The sequence below is a fragment of the Apteryx mantelli genome, chromosome 14 (assembly GCF_036417845.1).
Source record: "Apteryx mantelli isolate bAptMan1 chromosome 14, bAptMan1.hap1, whole genome shotgun sequence".
NCBI classification, from domain to species: Eukaryota; Metazoa; Chordata; class Aves; order Apterygiformes; family Apterygidae; genus Apteryx; species Apteryx mantelli.
Genome location: NC_089991.1, coordinates 27,373,624 through 27,387,668, shown reverse-complemented (window position 1 = coordinate 27,387,668; position 14,045 = coordinate 27,373,624). Strand labels below are relative to the sequence as shown.

Below are 14,045 nucleotides of genomic sequence, written 5' to 3'. Positions count from 1 at the left end.
GCAGTCCACTGCCCTGCAGGAGGGCTCAATGGGCTCTGGACAGCCCCCTATTTATGGGGGGGGGGAGATGATTGACTCATAGTCACATTGGCATACTAGACAGGCCTTAGTCAGCACATGCTCAACTAGCCCCTACATACGTGCTGTTTACAGGGAAATCAGGTTGAGGGGGACAGAGCACATCAGTGGGGGGGGGGGAAAGGAGCACACCGTCACAGAGCCCTCCACACTACACTCACTGTCAGCGCGCACACACACACACACACACACACACACACACACACACAGAGTCAAGACACACCAACACCCTTTGCCCCTCAACTTAGCTTCTGCAGTGCTCTGGGTCACCATCCATCCTCAACGGCAGCCACATCCTCTCTGATCTTCCTCCAGTCACCACATTCGCCTTCATCACCTGCCAAAACAGAGCGCAAGCAGTCACCCCCACGCCAGTCAGCTCCAGCCTCGTCTGCAAGAGCACCCTCCACGCCAAAGCCCCGCTGGCACTGCGCTCACCTGCACTGCACCAATCCCAAACTCCAACATTGTGGCTGGGGGGGCACCCACGGCACCTGCAAAAAACAAAACAAAACAAAATTTCTCCTCTGCCAGGCAACGCTCACCAACCCCACAACACCCAACACCAGTCAACATTCCAGGCCAGCACTACTCTCCTCTGCACACTACCATAGCTAACACCCACAGCCAAGGCAGCTCCAGCCCCAAACAGACAGACACATCAGACACAGACATGAAGGAAAGCCCTACACAGAAAGAACTATTCCTACACATAAGACACTGCCAGCCAGAAAGCCCTATGAGGCCACAACCGCATGGCTCTGATGCTCTGGGCGAGCCCAGAAAAGAGTCAAACGCCACTGCCCATGACGGAAAGGGCCCGGCGAAGCCAGGCAGATCGATGTGGAAGAGGCCAGCAAGAAAAAGCTAAGGACGTGAAAACGCAGGGAAGAAACCCTGAAAGGAGGCCAGGAAGACGCAAAACGAGAGCGGCCTCAGAAGAGGAGAGGCCGACGAGGCCTCAATGAGGGCCACGGAGATGACCGGCCACAAACAGCCACAATGCAAAGCCAAAGTGACAGACCACCCCTTTTAGCTGGCTGCACAGAAAAAGACACCATCCATTGGCACAAAGCTGATGAGTCAGGCCAAGCAAAAAACAACAGATGCCTACTGCACTAGTGCTGCACAGTGTGGGCTGTACTCCTTGAGCACAAGGAACAAGAGCAACATCAAGACCTGAGCAAAAGATAGCACAGCTACAATGCACACCACATAGACTACACAACAACACAGACACAGGCTGGAGCTGCCCTGCCTAGCACACCCTCACCTTCTGCCATGCACACCCCACTGCCTCTGCCTCACACACAGCACTCATCCAGAAGAGCCCTCCACTCTACACTCACTGTCAGCACACACGTACACACACACACACACACACAGTCAAGACACACCAACACCCATGGCCTCTCAACTTAGCTTCTACAGTGCTCTGGGTCACCATCCATCCTCAAGAGGCATCCTCAATGGCAGCTGCATCCTCTCTAATCTTCCTCTGGTCACCACATTCACCTTCATCACCTGCCAAAACAGAGCACAAGCAGTCACCCCCAGGCCGGTCAGCTCCAGCCTCGTCCGCAAGAGTGCCCACCACCAAAGCGCCATGGGCGCTCTGCTCACCTGCACCGCACCAATCCCAAACTCCAAAATTGTGCTTGGGGGGACACCCGCAGCACCTGGAAAAAGCAAAACAAAGTGACTCTTCTGCCAGGCAATACTCACCAACCCCACAACACCCATCAGGAATCTGCTCACCTGACATCCTCAACCATGCCTGGGAAAGGCCCACGCAGGACCTGAAAAAACAGAGCAAAAACCATCACCAACAGGCAGCCCAGCACTACCCACCGCACAAGAAACCTCTGACCCAACAAGCGCCCCTTCTCACCTGCTCAGGCTCTTGTCAACGCTCAACTTTGCCTCTGCACAACTTCCTGCAAAACTTGCAAACACAAACAGAAAGCAGGCGCTCGGGTCACACCTGCAAAACCACAGCCCACCAACATCAACCATTTCCTCCCACACCTTCACCTGCTCTGCTCGCCCATCCCAACTGCCATGCAACCGGCTGCCATGCCGAGGCCTGTCATGCACCTGTAAAACCAGAACAGCAGTGGGCAATGCGGACAGCACCAATGAGGCAACAGCCCTGTGCTAGGCTCTGCTACCGCCCTCAGACCGACACTCACCTTGCTGTGCTCCTCCCACACATGAACGACCCACTCTCCACATTCCTCCACACCTACAAGCACAAAGCAAAAATTAACCAGGGAACCGCTGACCACAACACTCTGCTTCCAGCAACAACTCTCTAGCTCACCTTCCTAGGCCATGACCCTTTCTTCCTCCATCTCCCTCAGGCACTCCAACTGCTGTGCCACATCTACAAAAAAAAAAAAACCACACACACACACCATAAAGTGGAGCACACAGATGCTGACTAATCACCATTCCATCACTACTCTCCCCTGCACACTACCATAGCTAAAACCCACAAGCAAGGCAGCTCCAGCCCCAGACACACACACACGAATATCAGACACAGACACAAAGGAAAACCCTACACAAAAACAACTATTCCTACGCATAAGATGCAGCCAGCCAGAAAGCCCTATGAGGCCACAACCTCATGGCTCTGATGCTCTGGACGAGCCCAGAAGAGAGTCAAATGCCACCGCCCGTGATGGAAAGGGGCTGGCAAAGTCAAGAATATCGATGCAGAAGAGCCCGGCAAGAAAGACCTGAGGCCATGACAACACAGGGAAGAAAACCCTGAAAGAATACCAGAAACACACAGAAGAAGAATTGCCAAGAAGACCTCAGAGATGGCTGCAAAGATGACTGGCAACAAATAGCTACAATGGAAAGCCACTGGGACAGACCGCCGCTTTTAGCTGACTGCACAGAAAGAGACACAATCCATTGGCACAAAGCTGATGAGTCAGACCAAGCAAAAGTCAACGGATGCCTACCGCACTACTGCTGCACACTGTGGGCCGTGCTCCTTGAGCATGAGGAAGAAGACCATCATCAAGACCTGAGCAAAAGATAGCACAGCTACAACACACCACATACACTACACAACACAGATGCAGGTTGGAGCTGCCCTGCCTAGCGCACCCGCGCCTTCTGCCACGCGCACCCACTGTCTCTGCCTCACACGCAGCACTCATCCAGAAGAGCCCATACTACACTTGGTCAGCACATGCACAGACAAGACACATCTATACCCTTTGCCCCTCAACTTAGCTTCTGCAGTGCTCTGGGTCAACATCCATCCTCAAGAGGCATCCTCAATGGCACCTGCATTCTCTCTGATCTTCCTGCAGTCACCTCATTTGCCATCATCACCTGCCAAACCAGAGCACGAGCGGTCACCCCCGGGACGGTCAGCTCCAGCTTCGTCCACAAGAGCTCCCTCTGTCAAAGCCCCACGGGCACCCCGCTCGCCTGCTCCGTGCGGATTCCAAACTCAGACATTGGGGCTGGGGGGATGCCCGTGGCACCTGGAAAACCAAAGCAAAGTTTCACTGTGGCCAGGCAGCACTGACCGGCCCTAGAACAACTGAAACACCATTCTGATCACCCATTCTACCTTACCTGAAATCCTCAAACATTCCTGGAAAAGGCCCACACACTACATGAAAAAGCAAAGCATACAGCCCCAAAAGCCAGGGTAGAAGTCAGAAGCAGAGCCACCAAAGACCATGTGCCAGTGAGTTCAGGGCCATGAACATAAGAAAGGAGCTGGCAAGCAACACTGCCCATTGTTCTTCCTGCTCCACAGAAGTCCAGCACTTAATTCACTCTCAGTGCTGAGGCTTGGTGAGGAAAAGAGCTGAGCTCATTAGCTGTGTGTAGGTTAGTTTCTGAGCCCTTGGGGCACATGGGCTTACTCAGTTGCATTTGGAGTCCAATGACGTGACTTCTTTTCTCATCATACTGCACTTAAAGGGTGGGAGGGTGCTTCCATCCCTCTTCAGATAAAGTCGGGACTCTTCCGCGAGTCTACATACCACAAAAATCCCACATGCTTTCTCCCTGAACAGGGCTGACAGTATTTCTGAGGAGCAGCAAATCATCTACCAAGTGGGCCAAAAACCAGACTAGCTGATGACACTGATACCTCACACACATCCCAATTACTGCAGATACTTAAAAAAAAACAGACACCACACACACACACACACACGCCACAAGGATATAAATATAGAAGAAAAAGTTTTCCCAGGACCTCTGCTGTGTCCTCTTGTCTGCAGTCTCAGACAGGGACAAACAATTCTTCAATTCCGATCATCTTCAAAGAGTCCAGTGATGAAGCTGTGTCCCTTCCACAGTAAACACAAAAACACCAGAAAACAATACTGACAAGTAACAGAACATAAAACTGGGCATTCACAAGCCCTCTTCCACCCCTGCACACCCCACACTGAGACACTAACCCCCCCAAAAAAATGCCTGCTACGAGCAGTTCTTTGGCACACTCACAACTCCAGCTTGAGTCCTTCTCTTGCTCTTACATTAAAGATAGGTCTTTGCTTCTCTAAAGACAGCAATAAATCTTCCTTGGTAGCTTTACTTCCTCAAATGCTGTTATTTGCCAAGGCAATTCCAGAGCACTACCCCAACAAAAGAACAAAAGCAGAATGAACTCCCTAGCCCGACACCCTGGCTTTATGTAACCCTAGCCCCACCCACTCTCCTACCCACAAACCCTGGGAAGGGGAGGGGCAAACCAATGGCACCCATAAATACATAGGGCTAGGCAGAAGCAAGACTTTTTCTTCCACTCAGTATCTACAATGGAGAGCACACAAAGAATAAACAGACCTCTTCAATGAAACAAGCCATCTACTTTGTTACTGGGACTTCATATACTATATCCATAATATCAGCAGGTATGTTATCTCTTTACCCTAACTAGCACTAGCCTTTGCATTAAAAACTACAAAACAGTTCTGCTTATACTTAGGAATAAAGCTACAACATTCCACATAACCTATAAAGGGCACACTATACCACAGTCCTCTAATTGCTTCAGGCCTGCAAATAGTACAGCTGTTCTAGCAGGGCAGCATTTCCTGTAGAGTAAAGCAAGATATCAAAATAAACTCCTGGAACAAGCCTGCTGCTGTAATGTGAGTACTTCCTAAAAGGAATGTTTCCTATATAATACCTAGAGTAATTAGAAAAAGGACTCAGTGGGCAGAAGGGGTAGAACTCCAGGTGAACATCACCCCTGTTTCTCTAAATCAGTGAGACACACAATGAGACAAGAAGGGTGCTAACAAGACTGGAGAACCACCACAGAACTCTAGGACCCAAAAAAGGCTTCCAGAAGGGGTTCTTAAGGAACTATAGGGTTCCTAAACCTCTAAAGGGCCAAAACAGAACGTGGGAACAAAAGAAAGGCTGAAAGAATAGTCCAGAGTAAAATAAAGGAGTTCCTCAGAGCTCTACAAGACCAACAGAGGTCTATACAGAACAACAAAGCTCTAAAGACGAATCCAGAACAGATTAGACATCTCTTATGGAGACTAGAGAGCAACTAAAAGAAGCCAAAAGAGAACAACCAAGACCTCCCAAAAAGTCCATAGGAAAACAGGGGTACAGAGGCAGCCGAATGATAAAGAGCACTATAGGGCAAAAAAAAAGCCTTAGAAAGACTTGAGAAAACTGCACACATCTTAAGCAGCTAGAAAACCAAAAGACAACTATAGGGAGCAAAAAAGGCAAAAAAAGTAGTCTAGAACACACTAGAGCGGTTCTAATGGGAATCAATGGCAAAAAAAAATCAAAACAAGGTAACAAGACAGACCTCCAGAGGTGCTCTAAACAGACAGAACAGGCACTATGAGATGGGGATGGCAAACATAGGATTTGAGAAAACAACAAAGACCTTGGGAAGACTTCAGATGAGAATAGAAAAGTCCTAAGGAGAAAAAAAGACCAGAAGACAGCTCTTGGGCACAACCAAGGTCTGCAGAGGAACTCTAGGGGAACAAGCAAGGTTGAAAAAGAATCTATATAGACAAGATACAGCACTGCGGATTCAGGAAGACTGAAACAGTAGTCCAGAGTACACTAGCCGGGTATTAAAGGGTCTACATAGTCAAAACATGACTCTGGGGAACAAGAAAGACATCTGCAGGGCTTCTGAGAAGACTACAGGCTTCCAAAGTGCGCTGTGGAGCCAAAGGAAAGCTCGGGGACACAAAGAAGGCTGAAAAATTAAACAAGAGAGCATTGGAAGGGACCTAAAGTGTATGGAGGACCAAGACAGTCCTGCACAGGAAAAAAAAAGGGGGGAAGGAGGGGGCCAGAGCAGAAGAGAGGGCTGCTAAAGGGTGTGGAGGGCCTCAAAGGGCTCCAGGGCATGAAGAAGGGCTCCACAGGGATTCTGAGGGGACTACCAGGGTCCTAAGGGGTCTCCAGGTGCAAGAGACAGCTCTGGGAACCAAGGAAGGCCCAAAGAGGAGTCGGGAAGACACTAGAGGGGTGCTAGGGGGACTAGATGGGAAGAAAGTAAAAAGCGGGGAGCAAGAAAGATGTGCGGAGGTGGTCTGAGGGGACAAGAGAGGTTGTGCAGGGTGTGGAGGGCCGGAAGACAGCTCTGGGGCACAAAGAAAGCTGAAATGTAGCGCCGAGTGCACAAGGCGGGTGCTAAGGGGAGCAGAGGGAAAGAAAAAGGTGGAAGGAGGGGGCCAGAGCAGAAGAGAGGGCTGCTAAAGGGTGTGGAGGGCCTCAAAGGGCTCCCGGGCATGAAGAAAGGCTCCACAGGGATTCTGAGGGGACTGCCAGGGTCCTAAGGGGTCTCCAGGTGCAAGAGACAGCTCTGGGAACCAAGGAAGGCCCAAAGAGGAGTCGGGAAGACACTAGAGGGGTGCTAGGGGGACTAGATAGGAAGAAAGTAAAAAGCGGGCAGCATGGAAGACGTGCGGAGGTGGTCTGAGGGGACAAGAGAGGTTGTGCAGGGTGTGGAGGGCCAGAAGACAGCTCTGGGGCACAGAAGAAAGCTGAAATGTAGTCCTGAGTGCACAAGGCGGGTGCTAAGGGGAGCAGAGGGAAAGAAAAAGGTGGAAGGAGGGGGCCAGAGCAGAAGAGAGGGCTGCTAAAGGCTGTGGAGGGCCAACAGAGGGCTGCAGGGCATGAAGAAGGGCTCCACAGGGATTCTAAGGGAACTAGCAGGGTCCTAAGGGGTCTCGAGGTGCAAGAGACAGCTCTGGGAACCAAGGAGGGCCCAAAGAGGAGTCGGGAAGACACTAGAGGGGTGCTAGGGGGACTAGATAGGAAGAAAGTAAAAAGCGGGGAGCAAGGAAGACGTGCAGAGGTGGTCTGAGGGGACAAGAGAGGTTGTGCAGGGTGTGGAGGGCCGGAAGACAGCTCTAGGGCACAAAGAAAGCTGAAATGTAGTCCCGAGTGCACAAGGCGGGTGCTAAGGGGAGCAGAGGGAAAGAAAAAGGTGGAAGGAGGGGGCCAGAGCAGAAGAGAGGGCTGCTAAAGGGTGTGGAGGGCCAACAGAGGGCTCCAGGGCATGAAGAAAGGCTCCACAGGGATTCTGAGGGGACTGCCAGGGTCCTAAGGGGTCTCGAGGTGCAAGAGACAGCTCTGGGAACCAAGGAAGGCCCAAAGAGGAGTCGGGAAGACACTAGAGGGGTGCTAGGGGGACTAGATGGGAAGAAAGTAAAAAGCGGGCAGCATGGAAGACGTGCGGAGGTGGTCTGAGGGGACAAGAGAGGTTGTGCAGGGTGTGGAGGGCCGGAAGACAGCTCTAGGGCACAGAAGAAAGCTGAAATGTACTGCCGAGTGCACAAGGCGGGTGCTAAGGGGAGCAGAGGGAAAGGAAAAGGTGGAAGGAGGGGGCCAGAGCAGAAGAGAGGGCTGCTAAAGGGTGTGGAGGGCCTCAAAGGGCTCCCGGGCATGAAGAAGGGCTCCACAGGGATTCTGAGGGGACTGCCAGGGTCCTAAGGGGTCTCCAGGTGCAAGAGACAGCTCTGGGAACCAAGGAAGGCCCAAAGAGGAGTCGGGAAGACACTAGAGGGGTGCTAGGGGGACTAGATGGGAAGAAAGTAAAAAGCGGGCAGCATGGAAGATGTGCGGAGGTGGTCTGAGGGGACAAGAGATGTTGTGCAGGGTGTGGAGGGCCAGAAGACAGCTCTAGGGCACAGAAGAAAGCTGAAATGTACTGCCGAGTGCACAAGGCGGGTGCTAAGGGGAGCAGAGGGAAAGGAAAAGGTGGAAGGAGGGGGCCAGAGCAGAAGAGAGGGCTGCTAAAGGGTGTGGAGGGCCAACAGAGGGCTGCAGGGCATGAAGAAGGGCTCCGCAGGGATTCTGAGGGGACTAGCAGGGCCCTAAGGGGTCTCGAGGTCCAAGAGACAGCTCTGGGAAACAAGGAAGTCCCAAAGAGTAGTCGAGAACACACTAGAGGGGTCCTAGGGGCACTAGATGGGCAAAGAGTAAAAAGCAAGGAGCAAGGAAGACCTGCAGAGGTGGTCTGCAGGGACAAGAGAGGTTGTGCAGGGTGTGGAGGGCCAGAAGACAGCTCTGGGGCACAACCAAGGTCTCTGGAGGGGTTCTGGGGGAACAAGCGAGGTCCAAAGGGGTCTAGAGGGCCCAGATACAGCTCTGGGGCAGCAGGAAGACTGAAAGAGTCGTCCAGAGCACACTAGGGGGGTGCTAAGGGGTCTACATGGCCAAAACATGACTCTGGGGAACAAAGACGACATCTGGAGGGCTTCTGAGGAGACTAGAGGGTTCCAAAGGGGGCTGCAGGGCAGAGGACAGCTCTGGGGCACAAAGAAGGCTGAAAGATATTCCAGAGTGCACTGGAAGGGTCCCAAAGGGTCTGGAGGGCCAAGAGAGGCCTGCAGGGGGAAACAAAAAGGCCAAAGGAGGGGGCCAGAGCAGAACAGAGGGCTGCTAAAGGGACTGGATGGCTGACAGAGGGCTCTAGCGCATAAAGAAGGGCTCCAGAGGAATCCTTGTAACCTTGCAGGATCTAGAGAGAAACAAAGACCTCTTAAGGGACAAGAGAATAAATGCAGTGCCTTGGAGCACACCTAAAGGCAAGTGGTCCTGAAGGAACTAGGGAGCAAACGTGTGAGTTCTGGGGAGACAAGGGGGAAAACTGAAGATTCTGGGGCATTAACTCACCCACCATAATCTTCCTGCTTGGACCCTGTCTCTTACCTCTGAGAAGTTGGCCTTTGCTTTCATTCCACAGGCAGCTGTGAGCTGTTGTGTAGTCTTAGCAGACAAATTGGGGACCGCTGCCCAGGCGGTCATGACCCGCAACACCACATACTCAGAACAGTTCTTAGAAAGTCATGCAGATTCATAACCCGAAGGGCAAAAAGCAAATATCTCTTAAGAACAGTTTTTATTTCGTCATAGGAGCAATTTTCCCCTCTCTTCTTCACTGTACTGCATCTAACAACACATCTTCCTCATCACCATTTTCCCCCATTACTTCTACTCCTCTCAGTTGCCCCTGTTGCATCTCAGTTGCATCTTAGTCCTCTAAAGCAGCTGTTTCTCATCCGCATGTACTTTCATGTCCTGTCACCGATTCCCCCTCCTCTTTGTCCTATAGCAGGCAGCTGAGACACCCTGGCCTACTGCTTAGCCACACACCACTTTTTATCTGGCCAGCAGCTGAGACAGAGCAGAGGGCAGGAAGAAGGGTGGATCTGAACATAGTAGACCTGGGCACTGAGCAACACAGAAGCAGCAGCAAGCATCAAAGAGATCGCATCTTTGAAAAGAAAATATATATAGCTCCAGGTCCTTACAGGCAACTGGGGATTCTCTCTACCTGTGCCCAGGGCTCCTGCAGGCTCTTTCCACACAGTTAAAGGTACCTGAACACAGTGACCTTGGGAGGCTGTGACACAGTGTCCCTAGGGCTGCTGCAGGGGGCCTGTGGCTGTTCCAGGGGCACTCAGGCTGTTGTAGGCTCCTTGGACAGAAACAGTGCTGGTCACTTTTCCTTGAGGACTTTCCCTTGTGCTGCATAACAGGACAGCTCTGCACCGAGCCCTCCCAGCATCACCGCTCCTCATAGCTGATGCCTAACTGGCCCCAATCCTGAGCAAAGCTATGACTACCAGGAGCCTGCACAGCCCCTCACACTCTCCTTGCCCTCCCCATTGCCAAGAGGAACAGCCCCAGCCCCTGGGGACAACCCTGCCTGGTCACACCAGAGAGGGAAAACACTTCCTGCCCTGTACCAGGGAAAAACAAGGAATTTCCACTGTCCCCAGTGACCTGCGGGGACTCCCGCAAGAGCAACACATGTCCAGACATAGCGGGCCACTGCTGCAGGGCAGAGAAGGCACAGGCACCTGCAACTACAGCTCCTGGCCTGCCACAGAGCACAATGCGAACGACTGCTGGGAACTCCACTGACAGAGAACTGCACCTCCTGCCACCTCAGGAGGCACAACATAGTCTCCCAGAAGGCCAATATGGGAAGACTACACCTCCCGGCAAGCCCTGCAGACTAAAATGGCCGCCGGGAAACCACTGCCAGAAAACTACATCTCCCAGCATGCTGTGCAGACTAAAATGGTCGCCCGGAAGCCCAGTGCCAGAAGACTACAATTCCCGGCATGCCGCGCTAAAAAGGCCGCCCGGAAGCCCAGTGACGGAAGACTACCGCTCCCGCCATGCCGCACCAAACAACATGGTCTCCCGGAAGCCCAGTGCCGGAAGACTACTACTCCCGGCATGCCGCGCTAAAAAAAAAAAGGCCACCAGGAAGCCCGGTGCCGGAAGACTACTGCTCCCGGAATACCGGGAGGGGTGCAGCACTCCGTGAGGTTTGACCCTCTGGCGATTCTGTTCTGTTCTGTCCCGCCCCTATTCCCCCCCGCCCTCGGGACCTGGATACCGCCGCAAAATGGGGAGCGGTCCCACGATCCCCAACACCGATCCCGGACTCCCCCGACACCGCCGCGACTGGCCCCGGGTCAGCTCCGACACTGCCCTTACCCCCCCGCGATCCTCCCCAGGGATTCCCTTGGGATCCCTCCTCTCCCGCCCCGACACGCTCCCGATCTGACCCAGGACGCCCCCCCCCCAGCACTACTCCGATCGCGCTATAAACCCCACCACAGCCCCGGCGCTCCCCCTTCCTCCTCCCCCCTGGCACCACCACAGCTCTGGCGCACCCCCTCCCTCCCCACTCTCCATGGCTCCGGTTCACCGTTCTTCCCCACCACGTCCTCGCCCGGCCCCCACTGCTCCGCCATCCCCAGCCCCGGTACAGTTTCTCCCGGCCCGGTGTGCCCTGGTTGTGCCGCGTTGCCCGGAACGCTCTCGTCTGCCGGGACCCCCAGCACGTGGGGGAGCCGCAGCCCCGAGCGCGGACACCCTCGCCCTGCTCACCTCCTCCGCAGTGCAGCCACCATGCCAGTCCCAGCAGACGGTGCTCAGCAGCAGCTACTTTTTGCCAAACCTGCCCCAGCACAGGTTTCCCCCAACTGCAGCCCCTGCCCCAGTGCGTGCCCACTGTTGCCATCAGCCCTACCTGGGGCTCATCCCAGCCACCCCCAGCCCCACCTGGGGCTCATCCCAGCCCTAGGGCCCACAGCTGCAGCCCATCAGAAACTGGGGAGGGGGGAATGGCTATCAGCCCCATCACAGACAGCTGGGGCTCCCAGGGCAGCAGAGGCACCCCCACTCCGGAGAGCAGCTTGCTGAAAGCTGAAGGGAGACCCCTGGGGTGTAGAGAGAGGAATTCTGGGGAGTATTCAGGGGACAAGAGAACAAATCCAGAGCTGTGGGTGAAACAAAAGTAAAAAAAGTAAACGGAGTGACTCTGGGGGCACCAAAAGGCAAAGGGAGGGCCCTGGGGCACACCAAGAAGCACCCAGAAAACTCTGGGACAGGGGAGAAAGCTAAACAGAGAACTTTGTGGCATGCTGCAAAGCAAACACAGGGCCCCGGGGCACACCAAAAGACACACCGGGGGCTTGGGGGCAACCCAAAATGTGAATTGAGGGCTCCTGAGGGCATCAGAGGGCAAACACAGGGCTCTGGGGCAAACCAAAATACAAACGAAGGGCCTTGGTGCACACAAAAGGGGCCATAAGGCATATCACAGGGTTTGATGTGGCTGATGGGACGGTGCCTGCAGGCTCCCCCCATCCCCACAGAAACTATCTCCCAGCTCCAGGCACACAGGCCCCATTCCCAGACACACAAGGGACATCACAAAGTGCTGAAAGCAAATCTGGGAGCAGCCTGGGGGCTTCATGCAGCCCTGGAGGGGCCCTGGCTGCCCCCAGGATGATGGGAAACACCCCCAAGAGCCCCGAGGGTCAGGCAATGCAAGGGAAATTCCCCACAGCCCTGCAAACAGCACTGGGTTCCCTGGGAACCGCAAGGACGCCAAAGTACGAGGGACTTGGGGACCAGTTCCCAGCACCACACACAATGTGTAACCTCCTCCCCTGGGCATCACCTTCAGGCAAAGCGACGGCAGGAACCACAGACATGAGTGCAAAGAATAAAGCAACTGTTTATTTTTTTACTGCACAGAAACACCTGGGTGCGAGTCTGCCATGGGGCTCGGTGCCAGCATGCTTCCCCTACCCTGTGACACCTGGAGAGTCATGACCACACCAGGGTTCATCCATCCGTCGGGGAAGGGTCAGCTCCTGCTGCTGCCCTTGACGCGGCAGGTGTCTGAGTAGTCAACAACCTACCCCCTCTGCTCTTTCCTTCAGGGATAGGATCCAGCTCGGAGAGTTGAGAGGAAAATGCTTGATCTCGCCTGCCTGTGCTTCTGCCCTACCCCAGACAAGAGCCCTGCAGGACACACTCACAGTGCTCAGCTCACCTATCACATTGCCAGTCTCGGTGTGATGGGCCTGCGCCACATGAAACCCAGACCTCAGGTCAGTGCACAGAGCTGAACGCTGGGTCCAGGGGAAGGTTACAAACCCCAAAGGAGGGTTCACAGCCTGCTGCTTAGGCTTCAGGGCTTCCAGTTTATTATCCAAGGATTTAGCCCTTTTCGTTGATCAGTAAGCTGTAAACCCTGCACCCTAAGTGACAAACTGCAAATCTTGCAATCCAAATGGTTGCCAAGGCTTTCAAATTTATGGATGAGGTTGGATTTTAAATTCTGCGCCCTGACTGCTAAATGAGCAAACTGTAAACTCTGACTGATAAAGACTGAGCCCCACAAAATGAAGTCATACACCATAACCCCTGAGTGACAGACCCTCAATAACAAACTAAACAATAAACCTTAAGTGAAAAACTTCAAATCCTCAGCTTTAAGCAAGAAACACCAAAGCACACATGAGCATGAGAACAGTACAGAGAAGCCATAGGGTTTTGCCCACAGCTTAAGAAGTTTCCCCTTCCTTTAGAATGGCAGCAGAACAGGAAGACATGCACCAGAATCCTGTTGCAGCTGCTGTTTATAGGCTTGGTTTTAGCCACCATTCAAACGCGAGCACATGCAAGAATCACGCCACAGGACTGCACGAAGCTGCACTTGCACTGAACCTACCCGAAACACCACAAGCACTAATTCATCTCTCTTACAGACCATTAATATTTTTGGTCCTCTCAGCTCCATGGGCAAACATCCACAGCCAATGACACCAGTAACCACCGAGGGCAAAACCAGCTTCCACCTCCCAGCCCTGCTCACATACAGCGCAGCCCCAGGACGTAGCTGCGTCCACGCTGCGAGTCAGAGCTCGTCCTCCATGGACGGCCGCAGAGCTCCGCAGAGCTCCCAGCTGTGATAACGCTCCTTCGACTGCCGGACTATGCTTCAGCACCTGCAAAGCGGCCAGAACGGTTACTGAGAGGCCAGGCAACTGCACAGCCCTCCTGGAACTACTCCCTAGTCCAAGACCCAGAACTGTTTCCACAGTTATGACTGATGCTCTGTGCTCCTTCACTCACCCTCTCTGGCTCCCTTTCATTGCAAGGATGTCACA

The 14,045-nt window shown here is 53.5% G+C and overlaps 1 protein-coding gene across 1 annotated transcript in view; it reads right to left on the bottom strand.

The window, feature by feature from the left end:
- Window positions 1–1,593: 1,593 nt before the first annotated feature.
- LOC136993393 (maestro heat-like repeat-containing protein family member 2B) overlaps window positions 1,594–14,045 on the bottom strand; it is a gene marked incomplete at its 3' end in the record, with an annotated part of 39,070 nt that continues 26,618 nt past the window's right edge. Inside the window, exons 29-32 of the mRNA XM_067305116.1 lie at window positions 2,271–2,323; window positions 2,082–2,175; window positions 1,702–1,757; window positions 1,594–1,602 (exon numbers count right to left, since the gene is read on the bottom strand). Of these exons, the coding sequence (XP_067161217.1) occupies window positions 1,594–1,602; window positions 1,702–1,757; window positions 2,082–2,175; window positions 2,271–2,323 (212 nt within the window). The remainder of the gene's footprint in view (window positions 1,603–1,701; window positions 1,758–2,081; window positions 2,176–2,270; window positions 2,324–14,045) is intronic.